General features: G+C 41.1%; 1 protein-coding gene across 1 annotated transcript; it reads left to right on the top strand.

Moving 5' to 3' along the window:
* Positions 1-764: 764 nt before the first annotated feature.
* cped1 (cadherin-like and PC-esterase domain containing 1) lies at positions 765-20,431 on the top strand. Its single transcript, XM_074697724.1, has 21 exons — positions 765-1,981; positions 7,267-7,441; positions 9,808-9,902; positions 9,982-10,066; positions 10,145-10,229; positions 10,303-10,450; positions 10,931-11,061; positions 11,207-11,279; positions 11,935-12,072; positions 12,199-12,303; positions 12,431-12,537; positions 12,627-12,688; positions 12,825-13,011; positions 13,085-13,253; positions 17,837-17,936; positions 18,049-18,185; positions 18,272-18,492; positions 18,570-18,671; positions 19,042-19,129; positions 19,240-19,386; positions 19,912-20,431. The coding sequence occupies exons 1-21, from the start codon at positions 1,724-1,726 to the stop codon at positions 20,131-20,133; spliced, it is 2,835 nt and encodes a 944-aa protein (XP_074553825.1). The 5' UTR covers positions 765-1,723; the 3' UTR covers positions 20,134-20,431.
* Positions 20,432-21,574: the final 1,143 nt, after the last annotated feature.

The following is a 21,574-nucleotide window of genomic DNA, read 5'->3' as shown; positions in this document are numbered from 1 at the left end:
TGTTTTCTTTTCTAGTTTTTATTAGTTTGAGTTAACTGCAATGTATTTTAAATTTTAGTTTTCCTTTTTAGTTTCGTTTTAGTTGACTATTATAACCTTGGTGATATCTGGCATGTCACTTACGGCTGACTCTTTAAAGCAGCACAAAGTCTTAGATGAGTGGCATACTACTGATTAAACTGGCATGCCACTTTGAAAACTGGAGTATGCCACCAAGGAACTGGCATGTTCCACTAAACTGCAAGTGACATGCCGGACAACACTTTTTGTTTTCAGTGCTCCCTGGCAGGAGGTATCTGCCGGCATTGCAGAATAGATTAGAATAGATTAGAATAGAACATATTTTAGGAATAGAAATTACCGTTACAAAGAAAAATCCAAAATACATTCAGTTAATCCTAAAACACACTTTACTGAGACTACATTTGTCAGCTGGAGTGTGTTCAGAGATTTTTTTTTTTGTTACGGCAAGAAAGTGTGTGATTGTTTTATCACCTGTACACTCAACACCAGGTTTAAAATATGTGAGTTTCATTCTCTGTAACACACATACACACCCTATATATACTGCGTGTGTGTGTGTGTGTGTGTGTGTGTGTGTGTGTGTGTGTGTGTGTGTGTGTGTGTGTGTGTGTGTGTGTGTGTGTGTTCCAGAAATAACTCAGCCTTCAGAGTGTTTCAGCAGGAGGGAGGGGGGAGGAGGGTGAGGAGCTGCTGACCTCCTACAGAGCAGCAGCAGATTTACAGACCAACCAAACTCCAGCAGAAATCTGAAGGAAGGTAAAAACTCTTACTCTGATTCTGTCAGAGAGGATAAAAGCAGAGAGGAAGAGGAGGTGTGTGCAGGTCCAGGTCTTTGTCAGGGTCCAGGTCCAGCCTGAGGAGGACGGGCTTTAACTTTCTTCTTCTTCTTCTTCTTTCTCCTCCTGCTCTCTTAACTCAAACCAGATGGTCTCAGTCTGGCTCCTCCGCCGGGTCTGTTGTTTTTCACTTCTCGCTCAGACCACCAAACTTCACCCACTTTTCGCTTCATTCTAACCCTGAAGTTTGAAACTTTCGCTCAGTTTCACGGAGCAGTTTGGATTGTATTTCCACGTTGACGGATTCTTCTCACCGTCCCGTTATGTGAGTTTGAGTTTCATCCGCTGACAGGACGAGGGGGACTTCAGCGGAGCCGCTGCGCACTCAGAACTGAACCAAACCACGGGGATAATCTGGAGGAATCAAGGGGAAAAGTTTTCCTTTGAAGCTCCAGATGTTCAGAGATTAAACGCGTGATCTCACTCAGGAGGATGCAGTTCGGCTGATCTGAAGCGAAGTTCGCGCCGACGCCGCGCGCTGTGCCCCAACGTCAGCTCGTTGCGCGCAGAGCGTCCGGATCAGGGATTAAAGACAGACTCAACTCTGCACTTGTGAAAGTTTGTGGGTCTCATCAAACCAGTATATTACTGTTTAGAAGTTCGGCTCGGTTTTTATCACCTGGGGGATGTTCACGTTCTTTATCGCCAAACCTGATTGAAAATTAGTGAAATTTAAAACAAGTTTGATTTCACCAAAAGTTTTTGGGCTCACAAGATGAATTTCTACTTCAGCAGACTCACACTGCTCCACTTATAAATTCGGCAAAGAAAGAAACTCAAATCAGGAGTTCTCATTGAGGAGATGGAGATGAGGAGTAAAGGAGAACCCCTCAGTGATGTGAAGTAAAGCACCCCTCCTCCTCATGCGCTGCCTCCTGTTGTCTCTCCTGCGGGAGGCCGGGATGCTGCTCCGCCGCCGGTCCCGCTCCGGGCCGCTGCTGCTGCTCGGGGTGGCGGTGTGTCTCTTCTACCAGACCCTGATGGTGGCCCGGAACAGGCTCCGGTCCGGACCGCAGCACCCTGCAGCGGATGTGAGGAGCAGGAGGCCAACGGAGGAGGTGCTGATGGAGGAGACAAGGAGCTTCATCTCTACTTTGGAGGCTCTGCAGAGAGAGGCACAGGTGAGTTCACCTGCTCAGCACTTGTGTCTACTAAAATAGACCACTGTATTTAAGGGAAACCTTTGCACCAAACTCCATTCAAACTTTTGCGATTTTTTTTTTTAACCTTTATTTTTTTCTCTGTGTGTGTGATTTTATAAATTAATATTTTTAGACACTGTTAAGGAACTTTTCCTACATTCTGGTGTTTCAGCCTGACAGCATTTCCTAAATCAATACAGTTTCAAGGCAGCACACCATGTTGTGTTAGGTTTGACCCTCTTGACCCTGGGAACCTTCACCTTTTGTTTTCAACGCTCTTCACTCACTCTCACCTTCCCAACCACATCAGAAGCTTTGGGAAAGATTTCCACATTTGTTTTGAGATAATTGTTCCCCATCAAACCTATGATGTGAAACACACTTAGAAAACAATGCAGAAATGCCGGGGATGACAGGGATGTAAAAAATATTTATCACCAAAACTTGTTAAAAGACGCTGTTGTTCTAAGATTTTTTACATTTGTTACTTTTTACTTCTTCAAACTCCTTTAAATGGACATTTTAAGGGATTTACGCCTTTATACAGTATGAAAAACGCAGTGAACAGAACAGGAAACATGGAGGGAGTGGGAAGTGACAGGTTGTAATCAAACCCAGGAGGCCTGCTCAGGGACTATTACCTCTGCACATGGGGTGTGCACTTAACCACTTAGCCAAACCAGCACCCTTGAAAGTGGCTTTTCGAAGCGATGTGTCACTAGGGTTTTTTCGACATAAATTCAGGACAGTCTCTTCAAAATAACAGCATTTTAAACTTTAATAGTATTTCATCAATTTCAAGTAGTGACAATTATTTATCTTCCTCTTAAAAATCTACCTTTAAAAAGTTTTTGTCACAAACTGTCCATTTAAAAAAAAAAAAGTTTTTAAGAGCAGACCTGTCCATTACAGATCCCTTGGATTAACATTAACGTTTACTGAAGCCATAAGTCTTGTAAATGCTGTTCAGATGATTTAAAGTAAGTAAGACTGACCACACCACCACCAGCCTGACTCCTGTATTTATAACGTCCCTTAAAACGTCACATTTCTCAATGGGGTTTGGTTAGTGTGTCCTCCTCCTGACCGAGGCTCAGGGCTCCTTCTGTCTCATTGTCTCAGTATTTTTAGATTATGAGGGGATCAATGGCCGCGTGCAGGAGGTGTTATTTTACCGCACAGTGATTGACAGCTGGAGCAACCAGTCACATCCAGTGTTCCCCGTCGGTATGTGTGTGTGTGGTATTTTAAGTGTGTCCTGGTGCTGCTGATCTAAATATTTGTGCCATTAATCAGCTGAGGATCCGGTGTCTGACAGATACACACACACACACATGCACATACACGGACACACTGTGAGGCTGTTAATCTGGTCAGGTTATGATGGTTAAACTGGTTTGTGTTTGCGGCGGTCTGTCACTGTGGGTGATAACAGCTGCTGAAGGAGCTGTCTGGCATTTACGACTAAATGCTGTCTGTTATCAGACGTTCAGAGGGAATATGGAGGCAGAGTTAGATGTTTTATCACTTTGAGTTGTAAATCTGGACTCTGTGAACTCAGTCTGAGCTAAAACAACCTGCTCCCTATACATCACCCTGCCAGTCACACTGCTTTGAAACGTATAAGTTAACACAAAATATATAACATCAAACAAATCTAACTTCTTTCTGTGGATTAAAGTGATGATTACAGTCCATTTTTAATTATAAGAGTCTGCTCCCCAGAAATAACTAACTGCTGTTGTATACTGACCAATCAGAATTAGGTGCTTGTCTCAGCTGTCATGTCTGTCTGCTAGCTTGCAGTGCTACAGTTCTTCCAGTTTACACAGCAGACTTTATAAACCAGACTCTGTGTTTACATGTTTCTAAATGTTCGCTTGAAGCTAGACTGTCTTAGTTTATCCAACCCAAACAAGTAACAAACATCTGTACAGATGTGCAGATGTTAGCTTAAAGCTAGGCTAATGATATACACAGAAAATGTAAACCCCCATGGGTTTGCATTTGTCGTCGCTGTCGTTACTCTCTGAAGCCAGGTGTTACCATGTTTGGATGAGAGTGAGGAAAGTATCTTTTTTTGTTTACATATTTTTATTGGCCATTTTTTGAAATTATTATATTTTGCTTGTGTATTTTCTGTGGATATTTTGGCTCTTTTCTACATTTTATCATGTGGATAGAATTAACATGCTTTCTGTCGAGTTCATGATTGCCAGATGACATCTACACAGCAAAATAAGTCAAAAGCACTCAGAGAGCGCAGACCTCCACCAAGCATACTGTGATTGTCACCAACACTTTAGTCCTACTTTAATGTTATACTCCCTTTCAGCAGACTGTCTGCTACAATTTGGTGTTAGTTGCAGGTTTGTACGATAATTTGTTTCCTAACAGTGTTGAAAATTATGATGACCCAGTACATATTTCATTTTCCAGGTCTTAGTATCCAGAATTTTGCCAGGATCTGGATCATACTTTTACATCTGTCAGAAATTATGGTGACCTTGTCTTGTATTGTTTTGCAAAACAATCCGACCATTTATGGTGGAGTTTTATACACATATGGTGAAAACAGCCCTATCTCAAAATGATAAAGAACCCTTAAAAAAAATCCTAGATCCAGACAGTAATCCAGATCACCTCCAAAATTGAATTACTTCTTTCTTATCCCATTTTGAACACTTCCTGAAAATGTCATCAAGATCTGTTTGTTAGTTTTTGAGTTATGTTGTCCACAGACAAACAGACCAACTCTCCCAAAAACATAACCTCCTTGGTGGAGGTGATAAAGAAATGCTAAAAACTGCAGTTCTTTGAGATTCTACTTTAGGTTGACTACAGAAACACTAGAAACTAACATGTTTCTAACAATTGCTCTTTTTTTTTTTTAGAACACATTATACACAGGATCTTAAACTTTGCCCATTTAAGGGCATTGATGATTCCACTGATAGACAGAAACATTGTAGCTGTCAATAAAGAGGCTAAATGCCTTTTCCTCATCCTAACTCAAATAAAGCTAGACTGAGTTCAGCGTTAAACTGTTGACAATAGGCTTCAAAACTCTGTATCAGAAACATACTAGTGACATCATAGACTCTACTTCCATATGTTATAGTCTACGGTCACACCTAACGTTAGCACCGACCTGACAGGTGAAATATAAATCCTAATTCAAGATACTTCAAGCTAACATACATAGGAACGTATCAGAATGCTCTGTGCTTTTGCACAATTTGGGAGGTATGTTGTTGTTCCACCACCATGAGGTTAAAGGAAGTACACTGGTAAGTTATTTATCACTCTTTCCACTGCTACTTAACAGTCCGTGGCTAACTGATTAGCTCCCCCTGACAGGATGAGCTGACCATGAGGGGGGCACACAGGTGAGGGGTCACACAGGTGAGAGGTCACTTGTTAAAGGTCAGAGTGTTGTCACAGCTGCAGCCTTGAAAGAAGTTTCTCTTTTTGATGTTTAACAGCTGATTTGTCATTCAGACTAAACTTCTCCAACCTGCTGTGAGTCTGAGTGAGTCTCTTCAGACTTCAGCTGTTTGAGCTCTGACACTGAGCGACTTTGATCTCATGTTAGTGACCTGTGCAGGAAACACAGGTAGCTGTTCAGAGATGAAACCTGTGACATCAGGTTTAATCTACATAAAGGACATTCATTTAAAGCCTGTTACTGTGCTACATGGTTATTATGGGATGCATCAGTCAGTGTGCAGCTCAGTGAATCCTCCTCTGTTGACATCAGCCTGATGCTAACAGATCGTCATGTGATCACAGCCTCAGGGGGTCATGTGATGAAGATGATGATGATGACTCGCTCGGTCAGTCAGTGGAATGAGAGCTCGTTAGTGTGTGTTTATGTGTGTGTATGTATGTGGACACAAAGTTCAGCTTCACCGGAGACGGATCTGAAAACACACACACACACAGCTCCAAAAATCAGCGGCAGTGCTTTCACTAGTCTTCGTCTACATCCTCTTCAGACTTTTATTGTGAAAATACTCCAGTCTGTGTGTACATGTGTGGTTTTGTGTGCGATTGTTGAACTCTGAGAGAGGAGAAGTCAACTGATGGAGACACAGAGTCTGCCAACTTCTTACACAACACACACGCTAACTGAATACTAACACACACACACACATGCAGAGGAAGCTTAATCTAAAATCAACAACTTTCTTCTTCTCTATTTTTCCTCTGCAGCCCCACAAACCTACACATGTTCTTCTTCTGTGGTTTTAAATCCTGCGGTGTTAAACTGATGACCAGTTTCAGGTTTCTGCTTGAGTCAGCAGCATAACAGGACACAATGTCAAAATCTGAAACATGCACACACACATTACCACAGAGCAGAGTCAGAGTTTCAAAAACAAGATTTAAGCTTTCAATATTTCCACATTTCCACAAATCTACAGTTTTAACGTGTCTGTTATGAAATTAATAATGAAAAATTTTCAGGATAACAGATTTAGAATTTAACACAGCTCAGGTCAGACCTCAAGTGATAACACTCAACATCCCCGAAGCATCATGGGATCTGTAGTCAGAGAATATTTTCTTAACTTGATGAATTCGCACGGATAGTAAAAGGATTTCTGACACAATCTGTTGGAGTCATTTAGTTTTATTTCTGTTCTGTTAAAAGGTTAAAACCTGTGTCTGTTTGTCTGTGTGAAGAGCTGCTGTTACTTAAACCCTCACGATTATATTTAGTCCATGTTATCTGACACACATACACAAACATGGTCACACCCAGTGAGAGAGCAGCTTGATTACAGGTGGGGAAAATCACAGTTAATATTCAGATCATAAACACACACATGTAAGTCTGAACCCCAGTTAAAGAGCTCTGAACATTTCCTTTCAGGTTTTTTCTGTTTCGTTTATTCTCATGTGAGATCAGCTGTTCTGCTTTAGTGCCTGTTGTGATGCACTGTGGAGTTTAATGTTTGACAGATTTCAGCAGAGCCAGAGGATCACAGAGTGATGTGAACAGTATGAGGAGGAGAGGCTCTGTTTTTATTGAGGATCTTTGATGTTTGATCTCAGATGGAAACTATCAGAGCGTCTACTCCTCTTTAAAAAAAAGATAGAGGGCTAAGAGTTCATGGGAAAGTTTAAACTGCACATTCTTTAGCATCAGGGTGTGCCAAGCTAGCTAAACACCTCCAGCTTGTGTCTCTGGGGTCTGGAAGAGAGCATCAGTTGTTTGTTTATCAAGAGGTTAAAAACATGTCCCTGTGTCCCCTCAGGTCCAGGTCCAGTCTCAGTCACCATCCCGCCGGCGTCGAGCCATAGTTCTGACAGGTCAACATCCAGAGTCTGACACAGAGGTCCAGCTGTACCAGAGAGTCCTGAAGCAGCTCCACTACCAGGTCCAGATGTCCAGATACGCAGAGACGAGCATCTACCTCCGCCAACACCATGGTAACAACACTCTGTTTAAACTGAGGAGGGCGCTGTAACTATACTCTTTCTCACCTGTAACAATGTGCTGTTTAACCTGAGAGGGGCGCTACTACTGTACTCTGACTTGCTTGAAGCAGTTTGCTATTTCTCTTGAGGGGAGGCTGTGACCATGATCCTTCTAAACTGTGACAACACGCTTTTTCTCCCAAGAGATTTTTCCCCTGATGGGATCACTGAGGCAAAAGTTTGGTTTATGCTTGTTGTGTCTGTGAGGTGCATGACCTCATATGAGCAGCCTTGAATCCTCACGCGTTCATTTTCAGGTGGAAAATTTTGGCATAACACACATCCTAAACTTTCTAACTGCCAAACAGAGACCATAGACTGTATATAGAGTGGACAGCGTGGCTCCACCATTCACCATTGTACGGTTTTTAAGCCAAAATGCCTCCGTCATAGTCACTGCCATTGGTAGCAGTTGTGCAGCCAGAGTCTGCGCAGTAGAGATGATGAGGGATTCTGGGAGAATCTGAGTGGAGCCAGGTGACAAAAATGATAAATATATTTTTTTCTTTCGAGAGTCTAATCACTTCTTGACTCTACTTCCTGACAGCAAAAACGAATTGAACACAAAGCAGCCAAATTATATCTTCAAATCACCACAACAATCAGACATGAGACACATTTCTACGAGGTGTATTAATTCTTCAAAGATTGACCACAGCCCATCTGGAATGACTGGAGAGCTGGATTTTTTTTACCTACACTGCAGCCAGCCACCAGGGGGAGCAGTTTTGGTGGCAACCTCACTTTGAGCCAAGCAACATGACATCTGAATGGCAGTTGAACAGGAACTGCAAGAATCCAAAGTACAAAGATACTGGCACTTATAGTGGGGGTGCACCAAAAATTCTGTCACTGAAAATTTTCGGCCAAAAATGTTCAGAAAGTGCTGTAAATATACACTGAGAAATGTAAATAACAGAGCCCAATAGATTAGTAAATTTCTTTTTTTTTCTGCAGTACATACATTTTTTTATTAAATGCCTCAGGTGGTTTAATAATGGTGTTGTTGCTTGATTTGTCCAACAGGTGGTGCTCTGACTCTGGTCTCATTGCATGAAACAGAAAATCAGCTTCACTTTTCAGTACTTTATCAAAAATCTTTCAAAAAGGCTAAAAAATTAAAACTACCTGAAATGTTTTTATACATTTCAGAAACAGTTTCATAAATATGCAAGTGTCTCATAATTCAGTTGTACATGTAAAAATACAGAGCTCAAACCTCTTATTCGTGCCTGTTAAAAGGCTAATGACCCCACAGGAAACACTTTACTGCATGTGTGCGAGTGTGTATGTGTGTGTGTGCACGTGTGTGTGTGTAGGGTGGAGACTTCCTGTTGGAAAAACAGAGCAGCTGTAAAACAAACTGAATGCTGAATGTTTGAACGTTTCAGTAGTTTTCACTTTAACTACCTGAAAGTTTAATCTTTGACTTGAGATACTTTACACCTTTAAACTCATAAGAAACATCTTCTGAAATCTAATTCGAACATAAAGACAATATTGAAGTTTCCCAAAACAGCATTTAATCTCATGCATCTTTCTTAAATAGTCTTACTTAAATAAGGCTCAGGACAGGCTGTTTAAAGAACAGGTGTTTGGGATGATTGACAGCTGTGTCTGCCTGTCCAGAGAGCACAGCAGGGGGCGGGGCTTGATGTTTGCAGCAGCAGGTGAAGAAGAGAGACACATTTTATTACCCTCATAAACTACACAGAGGACAACTGATGAGGTCACATGATCAGTGAGTGATCTAATAGAGAAACAAAAACAGTCACAGATAGAAAGACAAAGAAAGAGACTATCACTAATCATAATTTAATGGAGATGAAAACCTCTAGTTGTAGCTTCGATGTTAGTGATGTTGATGATGATTCTTGCTTGTGTTGTGTTCCTCGGTCTAACTGGGAGTCTGGCTCTGTTCTGGACCTCAGTCTGAGAGCTGCTGTGAGAAACAGGCCCTCTGAGCTCCACAATCACTACCACATGTTTCTGTTTCTGAGCGAGAGGCCATGTTTGGACTCACTGCTTCCTGTTTTTACAAACCCCCACTACTTTGTTCTTTGTTTCTCCAGTTTTCAGTTTCTCTCCGCTGCTCTGTGAAAATAAAGCTTTTTTTTTCTGTGAACTGTAATCTGGCGTTTTGAACCAAACAGAAACAGGGACAGGAATAATAAACTCAGTTTGTCTGCGGACTGAAAGTTCAGCTTCAGTCTGCAACTTTCTCAGGCCTCAAACACAAAGATAAAAAAAGTTTCTTAAATCTAGTTTTAAATGTCTCAGCAGTGTAACTTCCTGTCTTTGTGTCTCTGTGGTTACAGGTGTAGGTGGGTGGAGTCTGTGTCTGTGTCTGAGCAGTGCGGAGAGGAGCTGTCTGAGGAAGATCTCCTTCTCGCACCTGCAGCCTCAGCAAACGGTGAGACTCAGCTCCTGCAGCCAATCAGAGGCAAGCTAACCTCCACCATGGTTACTCACCTGTCTGTCCTTGTCCTCAGGTGAACCTGCTACCTGAGCTGATGGAGGCCTTCTCTGACGCAGGCGAAGGGCTCTGTCAGTTCCTCACTCACTCACACCTCACAGGTGAGTTACACAGTTTAAAGTTCACCAGGTGAGGCATCCTCAGCAGAATGACTTACCTGTCTTTGTTTCTCCCATCAGAATCTGAGCTACCAATGACGCCTCACTCTTGTGGATCGACCAATCAGAAGTTGCCGCTCCCTCAGGAGGTGTATGGTGGGGACAGGTGAGCTTCGGTCTGTTACCTGTGGTTAAGCTCACCTGTTCTGTGTCGTAACATTTCATCTCCATCTTCACAGCAACTCACCTGTCGGAGCTCCACCTCCTGCTGTAGTTGCCATGGTGAATGTTTACGTCCTGGTGACGTCAGTGAATCCACTTATTTCCTTCATGCATGACATCAGCGTGGTGAGGACCAATCAGAAGCCGAAGGGGCGGGCCATAAAGGTAAAGACTTGTTATATTATTATCATTACTTATATCTATATATTTTATACTTTCTGCATTTTTCGTACACATTTTAGATTTTTTTGTTTTTTTTAATAATCTATTTTTTTTATTTTTTCCTATCCTCTAAGATTTTTTTAAGAAGCTTATTTATTGCATGTTTACTTTTTTTTTAAATACTTAACCAGGATTCGCAAGAGGTAAAACTAGTGTTAGTATCATCAATTTTCATTTTATAACCTGTATTTTAACCACAAACTGTTACAAACTTAAAAAAGCTAAGCTAACTAGCTCCTTTGGTTTCACGTTTTGCGTTTAGACATTTTTGAAAAGATTTTTTTCTTTAACCGTTACATCAAAACACAGTCCAAACTTCTGAGAGATGAACTCTTCACCTCCTCATGTGTCGGTTTCTGGGCCTCTGCTGCCCCCTGTTGGTTACACCTTTAACACCTCGTCCTCCTCTTCCCCTCCTTACAGCTTAAGGAATTCCTGCTGCAACAGCTGGGAAGAAACATTTCCCATGATGCATTAGTCCAGGTGAAGAGGGTGACAGGTGAGGTGCTGCAGGCGGCTTTGTCGACCAATCAGAAGAAAGAAAATCCCAACCGGTAAAAACATTATACACCCATCACGTTACATCCATTTCTTTTACTAATGTTTCATATTATAAACAAGATCCAGAATTTTCAATTTACACTTTTAAACTTACTTTATGTCACATTTTCAGTTTTTATATTATTTTGTGTGTGTCAGGTGTGTGCTGTGCTACCAGCTGATGACCTTCACTCTGCAATACAGCGGTTCCATCACACCTGTTGTTGTCCAGGTAAGTAAACATATTTAAATTCTACCAGTCAGAGACAATCTCTGATCAGAAAACATTTGGAAAAGGTTGATGAGAAGTTGGTTCGGAGTTTTAATCCAGAGTGAGGATTCCTGTTCCTTCTTTTGCTGCTGTAGCTTCATAATTACCTGAGAACCAGTCAGTTTACCTGTGGCCCTAACAGTGAGCCGACCTGTACCTTCATCCTTTTTATCACTCTAATCACCATAAACACAGAGAGATCTAAAGGCTCCTTGTGATCACATTAACGATGTGATCATGTTAATCGCTAATGATGATGATGATGATGATGGTGTAATTAGTGAACTTTATATGAACTTGCTGTGAACAGTAAACGTTCTGTTGGAGCCGATCTCTGATCAGTGAAGCTGAAACACTCCTTCCACCTTTTCCTTCTACCTTCTCTCCTTTCCTCTCCTCTGGTAGACTTCCTCATCTTTCTCCCTTTAGTTCCTTCTCTTTTATGCCCTATCCCCCCTTTTTTTTTATCTCCTTTTTTCTTTTTTCTTTCCTTTCTCTCAGATGTTGACTGTGTGTAATGACAGTGAACGTCCAGCAGAGGTCAGCATCCCCACAACTACAACTCTCTAAACAGTCGTTACATTTTGCATGCTTTTCTTTTGCCTTTTTTTCCCAGATTGATGTTGATCTGCAGTTTTTTGCTCTGAGTGACGACACCTTTGAGGGACAGATCACTAAAGACCTGATCCTGGAGGACACACTGCATTTCCTGCTGTCTCCACACACACACCTGTACTCAGAGACACCGAGACAGGCAAGGCACTTTTGGTTTTTGTCAAGGATCACCTTTATTTGAACTAAATGATGTTTTAATGCGGTGATGCTTAATAATCTCATAAGTAAAACATGTTCTAAACCCTGTTTTCTGTCTATGTCTCAGTATGGTGGCTGCAGAGGGACACATGGCAGTTGTTTGTCAGAGGAAGACTTCGCTCTTCTTCTCCAATTTCAGCAGCAGATTAAAACGCCTTCACCTTTCCATCTGGTACTAAAAACCCCACAACATTTTAAATTTACTTCTTAGGAATATCATGCCTCTGTTGTGTGTCGCCTTAATTACAACTTTCTCCTGAAAACAGTTGGCACTGATTTTCCTCTCTCTTCCTCTGTAGGTATCCCCTAAAATCTCCTCATCTTGGCCCTCCTCTTCCTCTTCCTCTCTTCTAAATGTCTCAGACCTTCTAATCGGGATCAGTCGATTCTACAAAAACAGGTCAGAGTACGACTCTGTAAACATTAAATATCTGTGGCCCCAGATGTAATTGTTGATCTTTTTAGTCACTGATGATCTTCACCTGTTTCCTGTAGAGTGGATGAGACACAGGGATTGACCAATCAGGAGTCAGCTCTGTCTTCTTCAGAGGATGAAGGTGAGGATCTGCTTTCCTCAGTGGGATAAAATTTATGTTTATGAAACCATGCTTTTATTTTGAAACACAGCTTCCTGTTGTGGTGCATCTCACAGACTGAAACCTTCTCTGATGTGTTTTTTTCTATGTGTCTCAGATGCCTGCGTGGACCCTCATCTAAGACAGATCTATACTGACCCACCCCTCACTCTGACCCCGCCTTTTAGCCCACACGTGAAGGAGTATCGAGCTGAAGTGACCTTTGATACGGTGACCATAAGAATCCGACCTGAGCCTGTCAGCCCGGCATGTCAGGTCCACCTGGATGAGCACAGAGGACCCAGGTGAGACCAGAACTTCTTGAAAGTTCACCACTAACCTCCAAGCTCTGGTACCTGACGGTCATTTCTCCTGCAGGATGGCGAACTACCCCGTCGGGCTTGGCGACAGCAGGATCAGCATCCTGGTAACAGATGATGCAGAGCTGGAACCCACTGTCATGACGATCTACACCGTGCACGTGTTCAGAGAGAGCCGACCCAGTCTGCCCATGTTTGGAGATCATGTGATGTGCAGCTTCCTGCAGGTACGCCTGGCTCCTCCTCCTTCTTCTCCAAATATGGTCACTTCCTGATCAGTTTTGGTTAGCAGCTGCAGCCTTATTTACAAAAAGTAACATTATGCTCTATTTAAGAAGACTTGAAATCAGAGATTGAATAGAAAAATGTTAAGTTTGGGATTAAATCAACTGTGAAGGCAGATAATTTTCCCCACTGACTTCGATGGAGTGAAAAACCTGAAGTTTGGTGTCTCTTTGCTGGGAGAGTTTTTATTTCATAAAATTTTGGTAACCTTCTGCACTGGTGTGTGTTTGTTTCTTCTTCGTTGGTGCTGCCTGCAGAATGTCTTTGATGTTTCTACCCTCACCTGTCCTCTGACACACCTGTGGGCTTCGCTTGCTCTCAGGTGGATGAAGACAGAAGGGGTGTATTTATGTTGCTGTGGGGTCAGTGGGGCCCCTGGTGAGGCCCCTACAGAACAGTAGGGACATTGATGCAGGGTGGCGTGTGCTCTTTGAAGTTTGATCATGAGGAGATTAAAAGGGAGAGGACAGGTGAAGAGGACAGGTAAAGAGAAGTGCTCACAGACCCGAGCTGACCATCCTGAGTTTGTCGTCTTTTCCTCAGGATGATGTCGATCTCCTTTTCTTGATGTTTGTTCAGCGTTTTCACTCTGCAGACTCTGTGTGATCTCTTAGAGAAACCTCCAGCCGTGTCTCAAAGAAAAACTTTATTTTTATCTCTCAGCACGAAAACCTCATCAGTCATTCATCGCTGCTGTTACCATGACTATTTGGTTTACGTCCAGCGATGGTTAATGACGCGTGGCTTTTCATAGTAACAACACTGAGTTCAAGCCAAGAAGTGGTCCATGCAGGACTTACTTTGATCAACTTTTGACAAGCAGTGCTTCAGGAAAAAATATTAAAAAGAGACAAATAGAGCCAAAAAAAAATCTTTGTAATTCTTCATAGGCATGTGGAAGGGCAGGGAGCTCCCAGAACATAAACATACTGCCAAGTATAACTTCTTACAAAAAAAATAGTCAAAACTTTTGTTAAAAATGGTCAGCGTGTTTTGTTTTGTTATTTTTTTTCTTCTTTGAAACACAGCTAGCTGGTGTTTTGCTAGCATGCTATCAGGCTGTACACTCAGATATCTCTGCAGGTTTGGTTGGACATAATTTAAGACAGTTTTAAACTGCTAAAATTACAACTTTTACAAAACAGGTTCACCAAAGGAAACAAAAGCTAAGCTAGCAAAAGTGCTAATGCTGTTACAGATTTGGCTAGACTGAATTTGTGATAAATCTGCTGGGAAATAGATTGCAGATTAAGGAATTTTTAACTCTCTATAATATAAAGCATTTGCTTAAGGTTTCAAAATTTAAATCAATCAGTAAATGTTTATTTTTGTTTTGTTTTGTTGACCAGAAAACCCACAGTTATATTTATCTTTTTTCTCCTCTTTCTTCTCTTCTATATTTTTGTTTTCATCTTCTTTAATCACCATAATAAATAATATGAAATTGTTTAATTGAGAAACTACTTGGATTAAACCACAGTGTAGCTCCACTAATATAAAACTTTTACAGCCAATGTTGAATAATGAAAGCTAACTTTTAGATTGGCTTTTGAACACTTACTTATTTTTAGTAAACTATAAAGTGAGCTTGGTGGAACAATAGCTAATTGATGCTAATGTAGCTAACATTAGCTGTCTATTTGTGTTGTAGCTGGGTTAACTGTCACATTGTGCCTGCTCCCCCTCATGTTTAATAACCTCAGAGGATTACTGTTTCGTTCCGCTTCTTCTTCTGTGATCTTTATTACTGTCAGTCTCAACAGCAACTCTGAGGCTCAGGATGAAGCGTCTCTGTGTCTCTGCTTTAGAATCAGAGCATCCTGTAGTCCTGAACCTCCTGATCCTTGTCTTATCCCTGATGATGATCCACATGGATCAGGTCCAGGTCTCTTTGGGTCTCACCTTAAATAACTTCAGAGAGCCAGAGACCCCCAAGTTCTTGTTCAGTCTGAGGATAACGGTGAGCAGTCTGTTTCATATATTAAAGGCTGCTCATTAAAACTTTATTAGAGCTGGACACAGTACTCCATTTAGCTAACTAGCATGTTAGCTACTAAATAATTGGATGTTAACATTCTCCCACACCAAAGTAGGTCACTGTGTCTGTTTTCTCACGTATCTGTTTTTAGCTTTTAGCTGACAGGCTTTTAACTCAAGGTGAAAATTGAAATTTTCAGTGCGTAAAGTGCACATTACATTTGTTGCGTTGTAGTTTCATGATGAAGCTGTAACTCTTTGGAAAATGTCTGAATTCCTTTTTGGCAAGACAACAAACCTAACCTGGGGTTATGCAGCAGCTCCTACAAAGTCTTTTTATATAAATACAAAAAAAATATTATAAAGCACATTAGTTTGAGAAAGAATTAAAAGTGTATCAAATTATTTCTTCTTATGTGTTGTGAACACAGAATGTTAAAATAAATACTCCTATAAATCTGAATTAATCCAAATATACAGTTTTACAAAGGAACATGGACCCACTCTAAAAAATGTAAAAGCTTGAAATCTGTGTGTTTTAATAAAAAACACCCCTACATGTGTCTGTGCATGTGTGTTGCTGTTGATTGTTTTAGAGGATCTTCTGTCCTCCTGCAGGAATGTGGTTAAATCTGCCACAGACTCAGAGGCTCAGTCGAACAACAAATCTAATATGAAAAATTCACAGCAGAGGAGAAGTTGTTCTGTAATAATGAGCTGAAAAAACACACACTCACACACCCACTGAGTGAGATTTCTGTGTGAAAACAGTAAAAACAAGAAACTTGACCCTCAAAATTCACTTTCTAAAATAGAGTTGTAAGGTTTTTCAAAAAGTTAAGTTTAAAAGACCAGATACACAATCTAACACTCATTATAAACTTTATTATTAAACATAGAAATGAATCACAAAGGATAAAATGCAGACAAAAATTGTTGTTTCTTTTAGAGAGTTTTATTTAGACCTGAAAATCACAGGGCTGAGTCAAAATCCTGAAAGAAATAATTTAATCTTCATAATGAAATAAATTTATGTATATTTTATATTGAAGTTTTTCATTTTAAAGTGACAGGGGGAAAATTAAGGTTTTTAACCATTGAAAACTTTTATCAAACTTTATTCAAAATGAAAAAAGGAAGAAAAAAGAAGAAAGAAAAACAATGAAGGGAAAAAATTCAAATGGTCATTATAAAAATGTAAAGATGCTGTGAATTTTGAAACAATAATGCAGTTCAAAGGTTCAAGTAAATGTAAGCACCATAAAGTGTTTTAAGTCTCGCAGATTCTGAAAATTTGGATATTAGAGATTAAGATGGTCCTGAAAAATTATTCTATAACATCTGGAATTGTGAATGCCATATTTAAGTAAAACCATAAAATGTGAACAATTTTGTCGATAATTTTCTTGTTTAACGTATAACAAGAAAAAAGGTGAGCAAGGATTTCCTGACAGCTTTGACTGTTTGCCACCTACAGGCTGTTACCTGCATAATGAACCACCTGTTTGTTTTACATGCATCATCCTTTTTGTAAAGAAACCAAACAGTCAAAATTTGTTTTGAATTTGATAATGATTAGTAATATGATCAAACATTTGCGCTCAGTTTTGTCTTAAAATCAAACATGAAAGTAAAGCTGTCAACAGATTAACTTTTTAAATCTGACACAAGATGAGTTAGTATAAATTCTTATGAAAATGACCTGAGGACCTTCCCACCTCAGTTTCATACTCATGTCCTCGTAATGACTGTAAACAAACACACAGGTAAACACAAAAGGTGCGTGTGTGTGTGTGTGTGTGTGTGTGTGTGGACGTGGCATCTTTCTCTCTTTTGCTCTCTATCACCCTCTCTGGACCTTAGATGAAAGCAAGCGGCATGTTTGGTGTTCTTCTGACGCTATCAGTGTGTATGTGGGTGTTTCAGTGTGTGTGTTTGTGTGTATGTGTGTTACAGCCCTGCTGCAGCGTTTACACTGAGCTCAGGTACGAACAAGAAAATCCCTGTTAAGTTTTCTTGTCTCACTTTGTCGCGAGCTGCAGCGCCGCCGTGCAGAATGTGACGCTGCTGCGCCGAAACCCGCGGCAGAAGAAGAAGAAGAGAGTGTGTGTGTGTGAGGCGGTCGCTCTGATGTCAGGGCCAGACGTGGCGGCTCCCACGGGGCCCCTGAGCCAAGCCGGGTGGTTTGTTTGACCTCTGAACTCTGACCAAAGGAGGACGATGGAACGGTCGCAAAGAGGAAGGAGGAGGAGGTGAAGGTGTCTTTGATTTACGGAGAGCGGGAGAAAAAAAGGACATCAGAGGAAGGAGACGTGAAGTGCAGAAGGAGAAGACGTCTGAATTTCATAAGAACTGGGACACAAAATGTTGACACAGGATACATTTGATGGTTTACAAATTGTTTAAACACTAAATCTAAATCATGCAGGCAGAAGTCCCAAACTACTACTGGGCAGCCGTCATCTTCATACCGTAAATGCGACTCTGTAGTGGAACTCACTGCATGGGGCTCAAGTCATGACCTTCCGTTCTTGTCTTTTCATTTCAGGACTGTGGTCTGGTGGTGCAGCCAGAGCACTCCTGCGGTCTGCAACCCATCATCCAGACTCAAAGTTCTCTACACACCTGCAGCTCAGGACACCAACCAGGTTTGACATCACTTCCTGTTTCTTACCTGTGAACAGGTGTTCTTGAAGCAAAACCAGAACCTTTATCCATAAAAACACAGATTGATAATCAGATCTGTCTCACCTTGCTCAGGTCGTTGGGTGGTCCCGTGTCTCAGTTGCTCTGACAACAGGACGTGTGATTGGAGAGAGGTTGCCTGGCAGCCAGATGGCTGTTATCACCCGTTAGTGGAGCGCCCCCTGCTGCAGGACTGTATGAGGGACAGGAAGGTAAGGTCCATGATAGATTCCTCTTTAAGTCAAGGTCTTGTCCAAGGTGTCCTGATGGTGGGGATGTTTCACCTGTGTCTCCTCAGGTGTTGTTCATCGGGGACTCGACCAATCGCGGGATGATGTACTTCCTATTGGAGCAGGTGAACTCCACTCTTGAAGACTGGGGAAAGGCCCATGACCTGTTGGTCTACAGGAACCTGAACTCAGGCCGGACCCAGGTCAGCTATTCCTACTATCCTCAGTTCTGGTTGGAGAAGCAGCTCAGGCCCACCTTCAGACAGGCTCTACTGCAGCTGATTCACAGGTGAGAACACAGGTGAGCTTGTGTAATTTATAGGAGGTCATGTGATGTTGGAGTGCTGATTGGTGTGTCCTCTGAAGGTCACAACCTCTGGTGAACTCCAACAAGACCGTTCTGGTGGTGGGTGGGGTTCAGTGGCTCAACACGGACCACCTGAGGACAGTGAGGGAGGTGCTTGACAGGTGAGAATCTGCAAATAAATTCCCCCATGACTTAATTTTTTTTTTCACACTTTATTTTATTGAAAGAGAATCATGCAACAGTCATGTCACTGGTAGTACAGTATCATCAGGGTATTGTGTTATGTACAGAAATTGAATAAAAGGGGACCTAACATGGAGCCCTGTGGTACACCTTTTTTAGTTCTCAGATGACATGAACATTTATTTATTAACTGATTAAACAACTTCAGACAAAACCTTAAAAACATCACCAGTTAGTGTCTAATTTTGTAGGTTAAAAGCTTTACGCATGTTTCGATGGATGAAATGCGTGAGATATGGTCTGAACCTTGCTGTTTGTGTAACAACACATTGTTTTTCTGTTCCCCAGAGAGTCTCTCAGTGAGGTCCTGGTGGTGGTGAAATCTCTGGGGATGGGTTTCCATCTCCCTGTGGACGGGATCCGCTCTCTCACTCTGGTACGTTTCTGTTTCATGCTGCGTGAGGGCTAAAGGGTTCATATTTCACCCTTTTTACATCATCACACCCATCTTTGTCTTTTTCCATTTTTTTCTTTATCCACTGTTAGAGAGAAGTCCAGCAGCTCTACAGAGAGAACAGTGAAATAATCTCCACAGCAAAGCATCATGGGTATGAGGTGATCGACACATTTAGCATCACGATGGGCCGCTACAAAGAGTTTCTGCAGGGGCGGTGCGCCTGCCACTTTCACGAGGTAATGCAAGTTCATAGTGGAGAAAACTTCAAGAAATGTTTAAGACTAGTCAGATCCAATGTGGAGTTCAGCTGCTGTTTAATGTCAGGAAAGAAAATGAAGGAGCCTGTATGAGTCTGATTGAAAATAACAAAGCCGGTTAAAAGTAGTGACACAGTATGAATAAAGCTTGGAAATAGTTATTCTATTCATCAGACGAACAATGAATTCACAGAGTTTGATTCTTTATATACATGAAGGTGTCCCTCAGGGAAACATTCTGGGTCCTCTGTATTTTATTCATAAATGCTTATTTTCTTATACATAGCATAAGCAACATTTTTCAGTTGTTTTTGATTCTCTCTTCGGTTTATTTCTTCTACTAAAATTGTGTTAAGCACCATTTTTTATATACGTTTAGTGAAGTGTTAGCCCTTATAATCCCACAGTTGAACAAACTGTGAGAGCATGATTTATGTATGGGGGAAAAAAAACACTCATACAAAGACTAAAGCAAAATCTCTTCACAACTTATTTTTTTTTTAGGTGGAGAAGATAGAGTCCTCCAGCCTCTCAGAAAACACAACAACCCCAACCAACAGAACCAAATCCACCAACACAGCTCCTCGACTCAGCAGCCAATCAGCCGTGCAGGACACGGACCAACAGGTGTTTCCCAAAGCCTTGTCCTATCATGTGAGAGGACCAGTAAACCAGGTGTACTCTGAGATCCTGCTGAGCCGTCTGTGTCCCAGAACCAGGGACTGAAAATCTGAGTAAATGATGGAAACAAGGAATTAGTGTGTGTGTGTGAGTGTGAGTGTGTGTGAGTGCGTGTGTGTGAGGACTCTACTGTCTTATTCACCTGCAGCCCGACATGTACCTGGAGTCACAGACGGAGGAAGAGTTGATCTCTGCCGAAAGATGAAAACAGAGTGAAAAGAATATACTGATAGGTTTTTTTTTTCCTTCAGAGGATCTCTGAGGGCTGAAGGGATTTTGAGTTTTGTAAAACTATATTTTTTTATATTTCAAGGTCCAAACTGATGCATTCAGTGTCCTAACTGTTTGATACAAAACACACATCATTTATAAGCTACAGTTATATATCACATGTCCGATTTGTGAATATGTCAACACAAGATGATTTTTATGTATTTCCTTTGATGTATCACACAAAATTGTCAGTAATTTGGTTTTATAGCAGGAGATTTTCAGTGAATGATTAACATGTTCGCTTTTAGTTTCACTAAGCGTCCAACAAAATCATCTTAGTATCACTGCAAGTGAAAATGGTTTTTAAGAAAGACAATTCATTTTTGATGACTCTCACTTGTAACAGCTTTTATCAGCCATGCTGAGAGGAAATCTATACTTAATCATTTTTCTTTGTACTTATGGCTATTTAAATGTACCCGCTTGCTGTAGTATTTATTTAACTAAAAAGAAACAATCCTATTTGTACCAGCAAGTTAAAAAACACCTAACTATTATGTATCCGTTCTGTACTAATTAGCCTTTTTAAGCATTCAGATGCTACCTACACCTGTCTTGCCCTGTAGTCTTTTGAGTATGCTAGCTAGTTTTTTAGTACATGTTAGCTTAAGTGAAATGAAGTTTTGTTGTCTACTTTTGGCACACCTTTCTTCTCTTTGCTAACTAGACAGTAGCTAGTTTATGTTAGCATTAGTTTTTACTGTGTGCTAACCAGTCTTAAAGGTGAATATAGACAGTTTAGGTATACACCTGCTGCTTTTTACAAAGTTCTGTTTTCGTTTGTGTAAAATAACTATTTTCACATCTCATTTTGTTCCTGCAGTATGTAGCCATGCTACTTTATAGCCTTTGCAAACTAGTCAGGTGCACGGACCAGTTTCAGATGTGTATCAAATGGTGCCTAATGTTGACTCAGTGTTCTTTAAATGAACAGAAGCCATTTTCCAAAGTCTGCTAATTAATCTGTGTTATAAACCAAGTATTTCCAATGTGCTGTAAGTGGTTCTCTAGCTATTCTGAGCACATGTAAGCTTGTTTATCTTGTATATTAGCCTTGCAATGCAACAACTAACTGTAATACAAGCAACCTTTGTTTTTGATATGACCGAGCTTTAGCTGCTTTCCAGTAAAAGCTACTAACAAATGTCGAGTGAATGTATAATAATGAGCACCAGCTAGCTTGACAGGTAGCCCAGTCGTCCAGCCCTGCTAA

This window comes from Halichoeres trimaculatus, unplaced genomic scaffold (genome assembly GCF_033239565.1).
Source record: "Halichoeres trimaculatus isolate MK-OKI-2021-1 unplaced genomic scaffold, fHalTri1.1 fHalTri1_scaffold_21, whole genome shotgun sequence".
Lineage (NCBI taxonomy): Eukaryota > Metazoa > Chordata > Actinopteri > Labriformes > Labridae > Halichoeres > Halichoeres trimaculatus.
This window is presented reverse-complemented; position numbering and strand designations above follow the sequence as displayed.

Bases quoted from the DNA above. Each gene is read 5' to 3' on its own strand.
- cped1 (XM_074697724.1), top strand. From the start codon at position 1,724: ATGCGCTGCCTCCTGTTGTCTCTCCTGCGGGAGGCCGGGATGCTGCTC. The intron at 9,903-9,981 runs GTGAGACTCAGC...CCTTGTCCTCAG, and splicing joins ACCTGCAGCCTCAGCAAACG to GTGAACCTGCTACCTGAGCT. The intron at 18,493-18,569 runs GTGAGAACACAG...TGTCCTCTGAAG, and splicing joins CTACTGCAGCTGATTCACAG to GTCACAACCTCTGGTGAACT.